Raw genomic sequence first — 18,665 nt, forward strand, 5'->3', positions numbered from 1 at the left:
CAGCGACGATCTGAACAGTCAGGGTTCATCTGGCCGGTGTTACCCTCACGTCCCGGCTGCAGGCAGAATAAAACGGTCGTGAATAGAACGGGTTGGAAAAGTGTCTGTGACAGCACCCCAGTATAATTTTCCGAGAAAATTACAGTGTGGCCTTAAACTCTGGCAACGCCATAAGAATGAGTTTAAATCAAACCGAGCAAATACAAAGTTCTCAGAGTCACTCTTCCATTTTTGGACAATAGCCGCCCCTGGCTTTACATCTCGCCTACGTCACATCACAGATTGTCTTTATTTTGGTTTGGTGCTTTTTGCTTCTCGTTTTAGAAGAGCGCTGTTTCAGATTCTTCTGCTCTATCAGAAGGGACCGGTCTGCTGTGTGGCCAGTTCTCCCCGCTCATCGTAAACAGTAAGTTGTTACTGTGCCCCCCCCCCCCGGCCTCTTGAGTGCAGAACAAATCCTGCAGAGTATTTGTGTGCATTCCTATCAGGACTGAGCAGAGGGACACCACCACCGCCACCACCCCTCATTACCACTAAACACCACCGTCTCCTCTTTAATCAGCCCTGCGCGGAGAGAAGACCTGCACCGCACCGACACTTTTACTGGGTCCGGTGGAGCGCTCTCTGTGTGGGTGGGTGTGGGTGTGCGCATATGCATGTGTGTGTTTGTGCATTTTGACGAGAGCTGAAGCACCACAAGAGAATACACACACTCACCCAGCCTGCCTGCACAGTTTTTCTCTTCTCTCTCTCTCTCTCTCTCTCTCTCTCTCTCTCTCTCTCTCGTGGTCTTGGATTGCAGAAGAGGTGGGCTTGCAGGGTCCTCGTGATTCTGTTGTGGCGTCTGCGTTGGTTCGGTTCCTTCGTAGATTAATAAAGGAGACCTGGTGGCCCGAGCCCAGCCCTGGCCATTTCTTATATGCATATGGCTGGGGTTTTATTTAATCAAAAATCCTCGTCCTTTTCAGCAAGTCGAGTCTATTTGTGTAGCCCAATATCACAAATTATAAATGTGCCTCAGTGGGCTTCACAGCAACACAACATCCTGTCCTTAGACCCTCACATCGGATATGGGAAAAACTGCCTAAAAACCCTTTAACGAGGGAGAAAAAATGGGAAGAAACCTCAGGGAGAGCACCAGAGGAGGATCTCTCTCCCAAGACGGACGATGCGCAATACAACACTGAAAGAGGATAAGGGAATTATAATGGACTTACAAGATATATGAAGAATATGATGAGAGGGCTGCCAAGCAGTGTCCAGGTGGGGACCACCGTCACCATGGAGACCTGGGAGGACAGAGTCCACGTGCACCCAGGGGAGACTCACATCACACCGTTCACATACACAGAAGAAGAGAAGGGAGAAGATGTCATTAATTCCATCCACCCATTATCCAAACCACTTATCCTGCTCTCGGGGTTGCGGGGATGCTGGAGCCTATCCCAGCAGTCATGGGGCGGCGTCAGGCGGGGAGATCCCCCTGGACACGCCGCCGGTAGTGGCGTTTCCATAAAGGGTTTTAGGAAATCGCATTAAAAAAAAAAGTTTATGGAAATGTAAACTACTAATAAGACACGTTAGCCCCTAGCTAACTGGTCTGACCCTTTAGCCGAGCGGTTAGTGACGTCGCCTTAGGGTGCAGTACACCCCGTATCGAATCCCGCACCGGGCGAGAAAATAACCGGTTACAGAAACACCGAAATTCGACTTAACTCGGAGCAAATTACTCTAAGCCAGTGGTTCTCAACCTTTTTGGGGTCCTGGACCCCCTGCGTATTTTTGATCTACCCTGAGGACCCCTCCACCTGATCTTGGGGGAGGGGGGTTGCAATTTGATAGAAACAGTAGAAACTGCATTTTAAATTGCATTACAGCATTTATTCACTCTTTGGGGCAAAAACAAGAGCTTTCAGTTGTAACTTAGATATAGTTAACAAAACAGAATTCTTATGCAGTAACTTTCAGATATATGTAACAAAACAGAATATGTATTCAGTAACTTTCAGATATATGTAACAAAACAGAATATGTATTCAGTAACTTTCAGATATATGTAACAAAACAGAATTCTTATGCAGTAACTTTCAGATATATGTAACAAAACAGAATTCTTATGCAGTAACTTTCAGATATATGTAACAAAACAGAATTCTTATGCAGTAACTTTCAGATATATGTAACAAAACAGAATATGTATTCAGTAACTTTCAGATATATGTAACAACAGAATATGTATTCAGTAACTTTCAGATATATGTAACAAAACAGAATATGTATTCAGTAACTTTCAGATGTATGTAACAACAGAGTTCTTATGCAGTAACTTTTAACAATGCAAACGGGAGCGAGATCTCTTATTAAAATACAATAAATTACACTTGTGAAACAGATGTAATTAGAGAAAAAAGTCCTGTTACCCTTTATAGTTTAGGTAGATAAAGGTCTCAGTCACATTTGAGTAAAATAATCCTATTTCTATAAATGTCATAGGATCTTTTTTAAAGATATTTTATTTTGACGGACCCCTTGCAATTACACCACGGACCACTAGGGGTCCGCGGAAAAAATACGCAGGGGGTCCAGGACGCGATATTATGAACCCTACATAGCCCTCGCCAAAATCCCGTACCCTGTCCCAAATCTCGCGAACGGACGCCGGATTTCCGCTGCGTTGCTAAGGAAACAATCAACTATCAACTCGGTGCGAAGCAAAGCTAACGTTAGCTACCTTCAATTTTGTAATTTTGTATTTTTCGCAATTTTGGACTGCTGGCTGCTTTTGGAATTTTGGACTGCTGGCTGTCAACAACAGAACGGAGGTAAGTAACGTTAGTTTGATTTAAGTGTTTGCCCTGAAAACGAAATTAAGCAGGAAGTCTAGATTATTTTTGGTTTTGATTAAAAATAATCAAAATATTAAGTTACATAACTTATGAATCGTCTAAAAAGTGAACCATGGGGTTGAAATTATGATTGTGAGGGAAAGAATAGCCTTAAGTTGACTAACCTAACAATTTTAGGTTACAAGGTCTGCCTCTGCTCCTTGGATACGTTATTGGTATTATATTAATGTTGATTGTGGATAACTTTGACAGGTTAAATTGTGGGTGTACAGCGTTTCCTTGATGAGCGCTAACCCCATAACAACATATTTTCGCGTTGCTACGGTGGCGCACACGTGACAAAGCCAGAAACGGGATTTTGGCGAGGCCTATGTAGGGTTCATAATATCGCGTCCAGGACCCCAAAAAGGTTGAGAACCACTGCTCTAGGCGACTTCTTCTTCCTGTTACAGCCATGCGTAACGTATGCCGTCATCTTCTGACGTAACTACGCCGTGCGTAGCCTCGTTCGTTCGCTACAAACCGGTTAATGGAAACGCGCCAAATTCGCGTTGTCTTTTTGCGCGTTTTCCACAGTTCGCTTAAAATTCGCTTGACATTTTATGGAAACATGACTACGTTACAGGCCCCCCCCCACACACACACACATACACACCTAGGGACAATGTAGTACGGCCGAGTCACCTGACCTACAGGTCTTTGGACTGTGGGAGGAAGCCGGAGCACCCGGAGGAAACCCACGCAGACACGGGGAGAACATGCCAACTCCACACAGCGGACGACCCGGGACGACCCCCAAGGTTGGACTACCCCGGGACTCGAACCCAGGACCTTCTTGCTGTGAGGCGACTGCGCTAACCATTTAACTTTAAACTATTAGACTCCACATTCATAAAAGAAAACAATTAAAAATTGAACCAGCAGCACGCTACCTTTCTATGCTACCCCACACTGCGTGGCGAGCACGAGATCTCCAGTAGCTAGCATAAAACACACGGAAGTCTGCTAGTAGCTAGCATAAAAACACACGGAAGTCTGCTAGTAGCTAGCATAAAAACATACGGATTCGGCTTGTAGCTGGCATGAAAACATACGGATTCGGCTTGTAGCTGGCATGAAAACAGGAATTCGGCTTGTAGCTAGCATAAAAATAAAAACGTACGGAACTCGGCTAGTAAGTAGCTAGCATAAAAACAAACAATTTAGCTAGTAGGTAGCATAAAAACACACGGAACTCGACTAGCAGCTAGCATAAAAACATACGGATTCGGCTTGTAGCTAGCATAAAAACATACGGAATTCGGCTTGTAGCTAGCATAAAAGCATACGGATTCGGCTTGTAGCTAGCATAAAAACATACGGAACTCGACTAGTAGCTAGCATAAAAACATACGGATTCGGCTTGTAGCTAGCATAAAAACATACGGATTCGGCTTGTAGCTAGCATAAAAACATACGGATTCGGCTTGTAGCTAGCATGAAAACGTACGGAACTGGGCTAGTAGCTAGCATAAAAACATACGGATTCGGCTTGTAGCTAGCATAAAAACATACGGATTCGGCTTGTAGCTAGCATAAAAACATACGGATTCGGCTTGTAGCTAGCATAAAAACATACGGAACTCGACTAGTAGCTAGCATAAAAACATACGGATTCGGCTTGTAGCTAGCATAAAAACATACGGAACTCGGCTAGTAGCTAGCATAAAGACTCACGGAACTCGGCTAACGATTCGCATGGCTCAATTTCTCAACTGGGAGACATATAATTCATGCACATTACCAACCTTAAAAAGTATAACCATTGCTTACTTATACATTCACAGGAACGGTCGCACAGTTAGGATAATTACCTAATTATGTGATTGTAGAGTCCACCACATGATTATCTTAGACATCATTCCGAGGGAGAGAGAAAAGACGTGAGCGAAAAGAACAGTTTACAATAGTCCATAATCTAGATAATCTCGTTGGCAGAACAGTTAGAAGTATTTATTTTAAACATGAGTAATGGTGCAGTGCAAATAATGGTCACAAAGTGCAGCAGATATGACATGTTTCCTCTCAACACTCAGCACAGTATGATTTGTGTGTCTGCCCTGCAGTGGAGCCAGCTGAGGCCACAGTGCTGGCCTGTCCTGTGGATCCGCCTCACAAACACCTCCTTCCTCCCACAGCCCGCTGACGGAACAGCCTAGCTCTGTGTGTGTGTGTGTGTGTGTGTGTGTGTGTGTGTGTGTGTGTGTGTGTGTGTGTGTGTCTGAGCATATATGATGTTGGGTCACCGTGCTGTCAGTCTTCTCCTTCCAGTAGTTGAGGAAAACACATCGATGGCTTGGAACTGTTGAAGCTCTGCTGTGTAGACCTCAGTTTGCTGCTGTATCCTGTCACTGTGAGGACACTACTACACCGCTACACCGCTATACCACTGCACTGCTAAATCACTACACTGCTACACCCCCACACACTGCTACACCGGTATGCCACTACACCGCTACATCACTACACCGCTACATCAATATACCACTACATCACACCACTACACTGCTATACCAATACACTACTACACCCCTACACTGCTACATCACTACACACCGCTACACCACTACAGTGCTACTACACCCCTACACTGCTACTACACCATTACACCAGTGTACCACCACACCGCTACATCACTATACCGCTACACCTCTGCATCACTACACTGCTCCACCACTGCACCTCTATACCACTACACCACTCCACTACTACACCACTACACCACTACAGGCACCACTCAAACTCACTGATTATTTATTCCAGTTTTTAGCCTCCGAGGACTGAGGTGTTGATTCCTCTCTCCCCAATGTGACCCTCACACACACACACACACACACACACACACGTGCATGCATGCATGCGCATGCACCACACACACACTAACCACGCACACACACCACACACACACTAACCACGCACACACACCACACACACACACGCATACATACACACGCACACACTAACCATGCACATACACCACACACACACACACACTAACCACACACATGCATACATACACACTAACCATGCACACACATGCACGCACACACACACACCAGTCTCTCCTTTGGGTGCTGGGGTTGTGCAGTGTCATGCAGGTTAGGTCTCACTGGGGGAGGACTCGCCTGGAGGCAACCTTGAAAGAGAGAGAGAGAGAGAGAGCGGGAGGGAGAGAGAGAGCGAGGAAGGACAGGAGAGAAATGAATAAAAGAAAGACAAGTACTCAGGATAGACTTTAGATTGTGAATGAGAGAGGGGGGGGTGTCAGGAAGGAGAGAGAGAGTTCAGGCAGGGTTCTGGGATGGGGGGTTGTGATGAGGGAGGAGGCGTGGGGGAGGTGGGGGAGTGGAGTCGAGGTGGTGGTGGGAGGGGGTCTGCTATTTGTAGATCCTTGTGATGGATGACGTGTGTGTGTGTGTGTGTGTGTGTGTGTGTAACAGAGAGAGAGAGAGAGAGAGACTGGCTTTTTTTTCTTTCTGCTCTTTCACTGTTCCCCCTCTCTCCAGGCAAGCAGACTGGAGCAGGACTGTGAGGAAGGAGGACAGAGACGCAAACGTGCGCAGGAGAACGAGAGCGAGAGAGAGAGAGAGAGCACAGCAACTCCACAAATAGAAGAAAGGAGGAGAGTTTGCAAGGAGCAAAATAAGAGAGAGAATAGAGCTCTTTTCTTCTACTTCTTCTTCTTCTTCTTCTTCAGCTCTGATTAACGGTAGAGGATCTAGCAGAAGGACAGATTAAAGAAAGACTGGCTGCCGCTCCGCTGCAGGAAGCCAGATCGCAGTTGTTTTAGTTTCACATTTGTCTTCTTTTATTTATTTTTATTTTTTAATTTTTGCATTTTTTGTTTTAGTCCCCGTAACTGAAGAGGACCGGCGGTGTGTAGCAGAACTTGTCTTTTTTTTTTTTCGTTGTTTTTTTTTTTTGTTTGTTTTTTTGGTTTTTTTTACATAGAGAAAAGGTGGACAGGGAGAACCTGGGTTTTTCCTTTTCTTTTCTTTTTTTTTTTTTTTTTTTTTTTTTAATCTGAAGGACCAGGCTGCGGCGGCGGCGGAGATCATGCCGGTTCGAGGGAGCCGTTCTGGGACAGGCGTGGGCAGGTTGGCCGGGCCGCCGCTCTGGATGTGGGTGGTCGTCCTCGCGGCTCTGCTGGCGGACTGTGCCGGGGGCTGCCCTGCCCTGTGCGCCTGCAGCGGCACCACCGTGGACTGCCACGGGCTGGCCATCAAAACCATGCCCAGGAATATACCCCGCAACACCGAGCGGCTGTGAGTACCCCCTCACTCTGCATGCCTGTGTGTGTGTGTGTGTGTGTGTGTGTCACCTGAGAGAGTGTATGGTCTTCTAAGTGTGTTTCCTCACTCATTTGTCCTCCTGTCTCCCTGCTTGAGTGTAGTGGCGCACATGACTTTGCCGAGGCTGAGAACAATAGCCCCGCCTGAAAAGCTCCGAGTGTGTGCACACATGTGTGTGTGTGTGTGTGCATGTGTGTGTGTGCGTGTGTGAGACTCCAGTCAGGTATAAATAGGCATGAGGGGCCGAGCGGAGAGAGTAGGAGCAGATGTGTTCCCTTCACATGTGTCCATAATTCACATAAGTGCTGGTTTATGTTTGTTTATCCTGCAAGCGTTGATTATTTTAAACGTGTGTTTGAGCCCCAGAGCCAGCTGTGTGTCTTTATTCTGCGATATCATAATAGAATTGAGGTCAGAAGTTTCAGTCTTTGGTTCCTTGTGTAACTCATCAGGCGTACGACCACAATTACCCCGCGTGTGAAACATGGATTTTCCACAGCGATATAAGACCGGCTAGGTCCCCTTCACCGATGCAGACCCTCGTCACGCTCTCATCAGCCGGCTCTTTCTGTCCCTTCCTCCCTTCACTCGCCCTCCCTGCAGGCCGGAGGCTCCCTCCTCTCCTCCCTCGTTCCCCAGATTGTTAAATCATGTAGAAAATTAAGCAAATCTGCCCCTTAAGTGTGCCTTGCACGAGGATCGGGTGGCCGTCCTGTTAAAAGGGAGAGTCGACACAGAGGGAGGAAGAGGAGGAAAGAGGAGGATGTGAGGAGAGACAGATGCCGGCTCTCAGAGTGGAGTTTCTCTCGCTCTCTCTCTCTTGCTCTCTCTCTCTCTCTGTCTTTTCTGACATCCCTCTGAAATATTCATCTACAAATCAGATGTGAGGAGTGCAAGGGGGAAATAGATTGTTCTGTTTCAGCTTTTAGAATATCAGTCCTGAATAAAACATGTGGTGGGCAGAGAGAGAGAGAGAGAGAGAGAGAGAGAGAGAGAGAGAGAGAGAAGGTGGGAGGGGGGAGGGAGGGTGAAAGAGGGGGGAGGGAGGGAGGGCAAGAGGGAGAGCGAGAGAAAGGGCAAGAGAGAGAGGGCGAGGGACAGAGGGCAAGAGAGAGAGGCAGAGAGAGAGTGGGGGGAGAGAGACAGAGGGAGAGGGTGAGAGGGAGCGAGAAAAAGCAAGGGCGAGAGAGATAGAGGCAGAGAGAGAGAGTTGGGGGAGAGGGAGAGAGTTAGAGGGCGAGAGAGTGGGGGGAGAGAGAGAAAGAGAGAGCGAGAGGAAGAGAGAGAGTGGGGGGGAGAGAGGCAGAGAGCGAGAGGATGAGAGTGGGGGGAGAGAGGCAGAGAGCGAGAGGAAGAGAGAGTTAGAGGGTGAGAGAGAGAGAGAGTGGGGGGGAGAGCGAGAGGAAGAGAGAGTTAGAGGGCGAGAGAGAGTGGGGGGAGAGAGAGCGAGAGGAAGAGAGAGAGTGGGGGAGAGAGAGAGGCGGAGAGAGGAAGAGAGAGTTAGAGGGCGAGAGAGTGGGAGGAGAGAGAGAAAGAGAGCGAGAGGAAGGGAGAGAGTGGGGGAGAGGAAGAGAGAGTGAGAGGAAGAGAGAGTGGGGGAGAGAGAGAGGCGGAGAGAGGAAGAGAGCGAGAGGAAGAGAGAGTTAGAGGGCGAGAGAGAGTGGGGGGAGAGGAAGAGAGAGCGAGAGGAAGAGAGAGTGGGGGGAAGAGAGAGTGGGGGGGAGAGAGAGGCAGAGAGAGGAAGAGAGAGCGAGAGGAAGAGAGAGTGGGGTGAAGAGAGAGTGGGGGAGAGAGAGGCAGCTCTTGTATAGCAGGATCTGACTGCATATTTAATTTCTAATAACACCTTAATATTATTATTATTATTTCTCTGCTTGGCAGACTGCATGTCTGGCTGCCTGTGTGTGTGTGTGTGTGTGTGTGTGTGTGTGTGTGTGTGTGTGTGTGTGTGTGTGTGTGTGTGTGTGTGTGTGTGTACTGGCTGGTTCCACATTATGCAGGGAGGAAACATGCTCATTATGCGGTTTCCTATTACCTGAATGAGCATTGAGGCTGGAAATACAGCCTGGCCTTCAGCTGCACACTGTGTTGTTTCAGTGTGTTGTCTAAGTGTGTTGCTTCAGTGTGTTGCTTCAGTGTTGCTTCAGTGTGTTGCTTCAGTGTTGCTTCAGTGTGTTGTCTCAGTGTGTTGCTTCAGTGTGTTGCTTCAGTATGTTGTCTCAGTGTGTTGCTTCGGTGTGTTGCTTCAATGTTGCTTCAATGTGTTGCTTCAATGTTGCTTCAGTGTGTCGCTTCAATGTTGCTTCAGTGTGTTGTCTCAGTGTGTTGCTTCGGTGTGTTGCTTCAATGTTGCTTCAGTGTGTTGCTTCAATGTTGCTTCAGTGTGTCGCTTCAATGTTGCTTCAGTGTGTTTCTTCAGTGTGTTGCTTCAGTGTTGCTTCAGTGTGTTGCTTCAGTGTGTTGCTTCAATGTGTTTCTTCAGTGTGTTGCTTCAGTGTGTTGCTTCAGTGTGTTGCTTCAGTGTGTTGCTTCAGTGTGTTGCTTCAATGTGTTGCTTCAGTGTGTTGCTTCAGTGTGTTGTCTCAGTGTGTTGCTTCAGTGTGTTGCTTCAGTGTGTTGCTTCAATGTGTTTCTTCAGTGTGTTGCTTCAGTGTGTTGCTTCAGTGTGTTTCTTCGGTGTGTTGCTTCAATGTTGCTTCAGTGTGTTGCTTCAGTGTGTTGCTTCAGTGTGTTGCTTCAGTGTGTTGCTTCGGTGTGTTTCTTTGGTGTGTTGCTTCAATGTTGCTTCAGTGTGTTGCTTCAGTGTGTTGCTTCAATGTTGCTTCAATGTTGCTTCAGTGTGTTGCTTCGGTGGGTTGCTTCAGTGTGTTGCTTCAGTGTGTTGCTTCAGTGTGTTGCTTCGGTGTGTTTCTTTGGTGTGTTGCTTCAATGTTGCTTCAGTGTGTTGCTTCAGTGTGTTGCTTCAATGTTGCTTCAATGTTGCTTCAGTGTGTTGCTTCGGTGGGTTGCTTCGGTGTGTTGCTTCAGTGTGTTGCTTCAATGTGTTGCTTCGGTGTGTTGCTTCAGTGTGTTGCTTCAGTGTGTTGCTTCAATGTTGCTTCAGTGTGTTGCTTCAGTGTGTTGCTTCAGTGTGTTGCTTCAATGTTGCTTCAGTGTGTTGCTTCAGTGTGTTGCTTCAGTGTGTTGCTTCAATGTTGCTTCAGTGTGTTGCTTCAATGTTGCTTCAGTGTGTTGCTTCAATGTTGCTTCAGTGTGTTGCTTCAGTGTGTTGCTTCAGTGTGTTGCTTCAATGTTGCTTCAGTGTGTTGCTTCAGTGTGTTTCTTCAGTGTGTTGCTTCAGTGTGTTTCTTCAGTGTGTTGCTTCAGTGTGTTGCTTCAATGTTGCTTCAGTGTGTTGCTTCAGTGTGTTTCTTCAGTGTGTTGCTTCAGTGTGTTGCTTCAATGTTGCTTCAGTGTGTTGCTTCAGTGTGTTTCTTCAGTGTGTTGCTTCGGTGTGTTTCTTCGGTGTGTTGCTTCAATGTTGCTTCAGTGTGTTGCTTCAGTGTGTTTCTTCAGTGTGTTGCTTCAGTGTGTTGCTTCGGTGTGTTGCTTCAATGTTGCTTCGGTGTGTTTCTTCGGTGTGTTGCTTCAATCTTGCTTCAGTGTGTCGCTTCAATGTTGCTTCAGTGTGTTTCTTCAATGTTGCTTCAGTGTGTCGCTTCAATGTTGCTTCAGTGTGTTTCTTCAATGTTGCTTCAGTGTGTTGCTTCAGTGTGTTTCTTCAATGTTGCTTCAGTGTGTTGCTTCAGTGTGTCGCTTCAATGTTGCTTCAGTGTGTTGCTTCAGTGTGTTGCTTCAATGTTGCTTCAGTGTGTTTCTTCAGTGTGTTGCTTCAGTGTTGCTTCAGTGTGTTTCTTCAGTGTGTTGCTTCAGTGTGTTGCTTCAGTGTGTTGCTTCGGTGTGTTGCTTCAATGTTGCTTCGGTGTGTTGCTTCAGTGTGTTGCTTCAGTGTGTTGCTTCAGTGTTGCTTCAGTGTGTTGCTTCAGTGTGTTGCTTCAGTGTGTTGCTTCGGTGTGTTGCTTCAGTGTTGCTTCGGTGTGTTGCTTCAGTGTGTTGCTTCAGTGTGTTGCTTCAGTGTTGCTTCAGTGTGTTTCTTCAGTGTGTTGCTTCAGTGTTTCTTCGGTGTGTTGCTTCAGTGTTGCTTCAGTGTGTGTCTTCAGTGTGTTTCTTCAGTGTGTTGCTTCAGTGTGTGTCTTCAGTGTGTTGCTTCAGTGTGTTTCTTCAATGTGTTGCTTCACTTGCTTCAGTGTGTTGCTTCAGTGTGTTTCTTCAGTGTGTTGCTTCAGTGTGTGTCTTCAGTGTGTTGCTTCAGTGTGTTTTGTGTTGTTTGCAGGTGTATGAATCATGTATTGTGTTGTTTGCAGGTGTATGAATCATGTGTTGTGTTGTTTGCAGGTGTATGGATCATGTATTGTGTTGTTTGCAGGTGTATGAATCATGTATTGTGTTGTTTGCAGGTGTATGAATCATGTGTTGTGTTGTTTGCAGGTGTATGGATCATGTGTTGTGTTGTTTGCAGGTGTATGGATCATGTGTTGTGTTGTTTGCAGGTGTATGAATCATGTGTTGTGTTGTTTGCAGGTGTATGGATCATGTGTTGTGTTGTTTGCAGGTGTATGAATCATGTGTTGTGTTGTTTGCAGGTGTATGAATCATGTGTTGTGTTGTTTGCAGGTGTATGAATCATGTGTTGTGTTGTTTGCAGGTGTATGAATCATGTGTTGTGTTGTTTGCAGGTGTATGAATCATGTGTTGTGTTGTTTGCAGGTGTATGGATCATGTGTTGTGTTGTTTGCAGGTGTATGAATCATGTGTTGTGTTGTTTGCAGGTGTATGAATCTTGCACCGTGGACAAAGTTACAGTTACACACCTCAGTGTGTGTTTCTTGCTACACACGAGACATGTCCATGATTGTAATGCATTTAAAATGTGTCTTGTTTAAAGGTCACGTGTAATTTATTCCTGGGTCACTAGCTGTTGTGTGTGCGTGTGTGTGTGTGTGTGTGTGTGTGTGTGTGTGTGTGTAGGTCATGTAGAAGGTAGTTGGTCTCCATGGAGAGTTAACTTAACAATGGAGGGTATCCCGTTCTTTAGGCTGTTATATGGGGTGATTCATCAAGGTCAGCTCTACCACCCCTGCCCCACATGCTGCCCCCCCCCATTCATGACTCTCCCTCACCCTCTCTCTCTGTGCCTCTCTCTCCCTCTCTCTCTCTCTCTGCCTCCCTCACCCTCTCTCTCTCTCTCTCTCTCTCTCTCTCTCTGCCTCCCTCACCCTCTCTCTCTCTCTCTCTGCCTCCCTCACCCTCTCTCTCTCTCTCTGCCTCCCTCACCCTCTCTCTCTCTCTCTCTGCCTCCCTCACCCTCTCTCTCTCTCTCTCTCTCTCTCTCTCTCTCTCTCTCTCTCTCTCTCTCTCTCTCTCTCTCTCTGCCTCCCTCACCCTCTCTCTCTCTCTCTCTGCCTCCCTCACCCTCTCTCTCTCTCTCTCTCTCTCTCTCTCTCTCTCTCTCTCTCTCTCACTCTCTGTGCCCCTCTCTCTCTCTCACTCTCTGTGCCCCTCTCCCTCTCTCTCTCTCTCTGCCTCCCTCACCCTCTCTCTCTCTCTCTCTCTCTCTCTCTCTCTGTGCCCCTCTCTCTCTCTCTCTCTCTCTCACTCTCTGTGCCTCCCTCACCCTCTCTCTCTCTCTCTCTCTCACTCTCTGTGCCGCTCTCTCTCTCTCTCTCTGCCTCCCTCACCCTCTCTCTCTCTCTCTCGCTCTCTGTGCCTCTCTCTCTCTCTCTCGCTCTCTCTGCCTCTCTCTCTCTGTCTCTCTCTCTCTCTCTCTCTCTCTCTCTCTCTCTCTCTCTCTCTCTCTCTCTCGCTCTCTGTGCCTCTCTCTCCCGCTCTCGCTCTCTCTGCCTCTCTCTCTCTGTGCCTCTCTCTCTCTCTCTCTCTGCCTCTCTGCCTCTCTCTCTCTGTGCCTCTCTCTCTCTCTCTCTCTCTCTCTCTCTCTCTCTCTCTCTCTCTCTCTCTCTCTCTCTCTCTCTCTCCCTCTCTCGCTCTCTCTGCCTCTCTCTCTCTCTCTCTCTCTCCCTCTCTCGCTCTCTCTGCCTCTCTCTCTCTCTCTCTCTCTCTCTCCCTCTCTCGCTCTCTCTGCCTCTCTCTCTCTCTCTCTCTCTCTCTCCCTCTCTCGCTCTCTGTGCCTCTCTCTCCCTCTCTCGCTCTGTCTCTCTCTCTCCCTCTCTCGCTCTCTCTCCCTCTCTCGCTCTCTCTGCCTCTCTCTCGCTCTTGCTCTGGGTGTGTGTGTGTGTGTGTGTGTGTGTGTGTGTGTGTGTGTGTGTGTGCGCCCTGCTGTGGTCAGAGATGAGTAATGAGTAATGGTCAGGGTAGTTCTCTAGAATGCTCCCGGAGGCCAGGGGGCGCTTCACGTCAGGGTGAAGTGTGGATGCCAGCCCGCTGTCAGCACAAATATGTTAAGCGAGTCACCTTAACCCGGAGTGGCTGTCGGTGGCAGCAGAGGGAGGAGGACGGGAGCCTGGGGGGAGAGCAGATGCAGCGTCAGAGAGAGAGAGACAGGCAGTGAGACAACTCAGTTGTTCCGTTTTACAATACAATAGTCCACAAAGATGTGTGTATGGTGTGTGCGTGTGCATGTGTGTGCATGTGTGTGCATGTGTGTGCGTGGGCCTGAGAGGAACAGTAAGGAAGTGTGTATGTTTGTACTTCTGAGACAGACTGGAGCATGCTTGTCTGTATTTATGTGTGTGTGTGTGTGTGTGTGTGTGTGTGTGTGTGTGTGTGTGGTTGAGATAATTGAGCATCCCTCCATCCATTATCCAAACCGCTTATCCTGCTCTCAGGGTCGCAGGGATGCTGGAGTCTATCCCAGCAGTCATTGGGCGGCAGGCGGGGAGACATCCTGGACAGGCCGCCAGGCCATCACAGGCCCCCCCCCCCACACACACACACATTCACACCTAGAGACAATTTAGTACGGCCGAGTCACCTGACCTACAGGTCTTTGGACTGTGGAAGGAAACCGGAGCACCCGGAGGAAACCCACGCAGACACGGGGAGAACATGCAAACTCCACACAGAGGACGACCCCCAACATTGGACACTCCTGGGACTCGAACCCAGGACCTTCTTGCTGTGAGGGGACCGCGCTAACCGCTGTGCCGCCGTGCAATAATTGAGCATCTGATACAGAAAATGTACCTTTCCAGTTTCTGCTTCCAAGCGGGTGGATTTCTGAACTGCGTTTGCGGGTCCGTGGCCAGATATCCAGAGACAGCCTTCATGCACTGATCCACAAAGTGTGTGCCATCATCACCTGAACTGCTTCTACGGCAGGGGTGCCCGACTCCAGGCCTCCAGGGCCGCAGTGTCTGCGGGTATTTGTTGCAACCGTGCACTACACCACCTGATTTGACTGATTAGCTCACCTCTTGGCCCAAGGAGGGAAAGGAATTAGTTAAATCGGGCGGTGTGGTGCATGGTTGCGACAAATACCCGCAGACACTGCGGCCCTGGAGGCCTGCAGTTGGGCACCCCTGTTCTGGGGACCGCCCATCGAGGAGTCACCCCTCCGATCACAGTCTTTGCCACAGTTGCTGCATCCTGGTGTCCTGTAGGGAGTTTTCAACCCATTTTGGAAGCATGGTCAACAAGTACCAGACAAGATCTCTTTCTGTCACATCGTGTTAGTTCCACAAAGTCCATCACGAGATGCTCGAAGGGTGATGTTGGGGGTGGATGTCCCCCCCGGGCTCTGCCTTATTGCTCCTACTGCATTGTTTTTGACGCTAGTGGAGCATGATGAGCAACATGTCTGGTAGTCATTTGAGAAGCCTTCAGTAAACCAGTACTGTTGAGTTACTCTTAGCATCCCTCCTCTTGACGCATGGTCTCGCCTGTGCGCCAGTTTAGCCAAAAACAGAAATAGGGCAGGAAATATGCTTAGAGGCATGCTCGCCAAGCTACCCCTGCCACCACCCACCCACCACTCCCCCGCCCCCCAGCACCACTTCTACATGCCCGGTCTGCAGTCACAACTGCGCACCCAGGATCGGACCATTCAGCCACCAAAGGACTCACAAATAGTAGACGATGGTCATCGTCGGATACGATGAACGACCAGCAAGCAAGCGTGTGTGTGTGGGGGGGGGGGGGGCTGTGATGGCCTGGCGACCTGTTCAGGGTGTCTCCCCGCCTGCCTCCCAATGACTGCTGGGATATGCTCCAGCATCCCCGCAACCCTGAGAGCAGGATAAGCAGTTTGGATGATGGATGAATGGATGGATGGATGGATGATGGATGGATGGATGGATGGATGGATGATGGATGGATGGATGGATGGATGGATGGATGGATGGATGGATGGATGGATGGATGGATGGATGGATGGATGGATGGATTTCTGAATGCTTTCGTCATACAGATGTCAATGTTGTCATACAGTGAAGCACACTGAAACTGCAGAAAATGAGAGAGGGAGGGACAGAGAGAGAGAGCGAGAGACGGTGTCGCAGTCAGAAGTCACAGATGAAAGACATGTTAGTGTCATGTATGTATTGAGGTGTGTGACTGGTGGGTGAACATGTGTGTACAGGTTAATGGTCTTGTGAGATGTTGTGTCTGTCAGGGTGATGAGAAGGTTGGTTTAGGGAAAAGTGTGTGTGTGTGTGTGTGTGTTTGGGTGGAGGTGTTGAGAGAGACAGCAGAATCCCATTTGCACTTGTCACTGTGGGTTTGGATCTGGTCGTACCCCTGGGCTCCTCAGGCCGGTGCTGTAATGAGACTGAGCTCCATGTCGAGCTCCCTGCCCCGCACTGGCTGCCAGATACCAGCCACGCCCTCCCTCCCTGCTCCTCCCTCCTCCCTCCCCGCTCCTTCCCTGCTCAAGTCCCTTATCACCTCTTCCTCTGCACACATCTCTTCTGCTGATCTATGGGAAAACACTCACAACAATTATTGGTTAAGGGTGGGCTGATATTGACCAAACCTATGTGCAAACACACACACACACACACACACGCACACACACACACACACACACACACACACACTAATGAATCTATTGATACCTCTTCTCCTGGCCTGCCCGCTTAGATCAAGTGAATGAGATAATTTGTGGAGGGGGAGGAGCTCTATGAGCGTGCATGTGTGTGTGTGTGTGTGTGTGTGTGTGTGTGTGTGTGTGTGTGTGTGTGTGTGTGTGTGTGTGTGGGTGTGTTTATTTCTCATGTATAGATAAAGATCCCTGTGCCAGATTCAGAGCTGTTTTGGAGCTCCTCCAAAGTGGGCTAGATGGAGGCAGTGCACCGTACGCACACACACACACACACACAGTGGCAGGTAGTAACGTGTTACATTTACTCCGTTACATGTACTTGAGTACTTTTTAAAATAAATTGCACTTCTAAGAGCAGTTGTTTTGCGGAATACCTTTTACTCTTACTCGAGTACATTTGTGATCAAATATATGTACTTTCACTCCGTTACATCGGGCTACATTTGTCTCGCTACTTTTACGGATACATTAAATCATTTTTATATTCAACTGAGCTCACACTCCAGCTGTGGAGTAAGTTTCACTTGAACATGGGGGGGGGACACATTTAGCGGGGGGTCAGGGGGTCCTCCCCCTGGAAATTTTGAGCATCACACATTTAATTTCCTGCATTCTGGTGAATTTGTATGCACCAATTTGCTCCTTTTCTACATCAATTTATTGTGGAAATGTAGACGCATTTGAACTAATACAATACCCTCGGCACAAATTGGTTTGTAGATGTACCTATTATGTTATCCCATGTGCCTGAAATGATCAGTTCAAGTTCATTTAAGCTAACGTAAACGTCTAGGGGCTACTGTTAGCAAGAGCTAGCTAGCTAGCTAGCTAGTTCGTGAGGGGGGTCTGAACTGATAACCCCAAACACAAGTTATAAACTAGATAAGGCTATAATTCCTCCGGAAATACGTAAGAAAATCTAACTCAGAAACCCCAAAGGTAAGAAAGGGTGGTGTACTGGGCTAGACAAGCAAGCTGGCTAGCTACGTTACTTACACTTGCTTACACCATCATTCATGCTCCGCTCTCCTGGTTGTCAGGGGCAACCGTGAGACAGCAACGAGGTCGGCAATGCCAGTGGCAAGGTTAACATGGTATGGTCCAAGCATAGGGGTGTAGGACATCGTTGGAAAACAAGTATGAATGACATTTTAAGTAGTTCGACTGTCTGTGTTGTTATTTTACCCTTTTTGGCGAGGGAGGTAACATTATACTTCATGATATATTTTGGGGGGGGGGAATTCACCTCTTCTAAAAGCCCCAACTCAAATCGTTTTGGATTTTTCTGAAAGAGAAGGAAGGTAAGAATTTAGCCTCCGGAGTCACTTTTCAATAACGGTTGAAATCGCCTGTTGATTTATGATATGAATTGGATTCGGCGCCTACAATCATGATGAAGAGAAATCCTCTTCATCATGATTGTAGGTGCCATTTAGCTAGCGGGTCCATACCCATCTGATCCCACAGCACACTTTGATTGCCCTTTAGCAGGGTTTTCTCGTAAATAAGTCAAATGTGCGTAAAACGAACTAAAACAGTAACGACTCGTTCATTTTACTGTAGACACAAACAAAAGTTAACCATCATAGTGTAACCTATTTTTCTGGACTTAGCCTGTTAGTGATTTTAAGTTCCTGTTATGAGCTGTTGCCACAGTATATGCCTTGAGCTCTTATTTTGAAGGCTGAAGAGAGAGCGGAAGTGCTGTACGCGGTGTTGTTGCCGTGGAGTTCTGTTGGGGGAAGAATCCAAATAAGGTGGTCCTCGTGTGAAAGTGGAGCCTCCGTATTTGTTATCTTATAGTTTCATACAGTATAGGCGACATCTACAAACCCTCGGTTACATCGGTGGCAGCGGTGGGATCCGGAAGTGTGCAGATCCTCAGAAGTCTCTTCGGAGCGCGGGAATGACAAAGCGCGACGGCGCGCTTCCGGGAGAGGGTGACGACTGTAAACTACTAATAAGACACATAGTATAAATATAAATATAACCCCTTTGTGGCGACGTCGTTGCAATGTGTATCACAAGGTATATGAAAATTCCTTCCAGAGTAGGAGTAAACATGTTCTTGAGGCACACTTTTCAATTTTTCAATAATTAAGACGTGTACTTTGAATGTAAATAAGGTACCAGAGTGCTTTTTTTTAAAAAGCATCAAAATAGAGCTTGTTTATAAAAAACATTTCCCCGGGGAGGATCCCCCCGGACCCCCCTACAGAAGTCCGGACTAAGCCCCGAATGTCCTCAAATCCTGCAAACGCCCCTGTGCGTGTGTGTGTGTGTGTCCATGCTGTGTGTGCCTGTCTGTACAGTGAATACACAGTGTAAGTCATGGAAAAGTGGATGGAGGAGGCACAAGAGATCAGAATCAGCAGCCCCATGCGTAGATGAGCA

General features: G+C 47.8%; 1 protein-coding gene across 1 annotated transcript in view; it reads left to right on the top strand.

The window, feature by feature from the left end:
• Positions 1–7,004: 7,004 nt before the first annotated feature.
• slit1a (slit homolog 1a (Drosophila)) overlaps positions 7,005–18,665 on the top strand; it is a 172,155-nt gene continuing 160,494 nt past the window's right edge. Inside the window, exon 1 of the mRNA XM_056291571.1 lies at positions 7,005–7,150. Within this exon, the coding sequence (XP_056147546.1) occupies positions 7,005–7,150 (146 nt within the window). The remainder of the gene's footprint in view (positions 7,151–18,665) is intronic.

Source organism: Lampris incognitus, chromosome 13, assembly GCF_029633865.1.
Source record: "Lampris incognitus isolate fLamInc1 chromosome 13, fLamInc1.hap2, whole genome shotgun sequence".
NCBI lineage: Eukaryota > Metazoa > Chordata > Actinopteri > Lampriformes > Lampridae > Lampris > Lampris incognitus.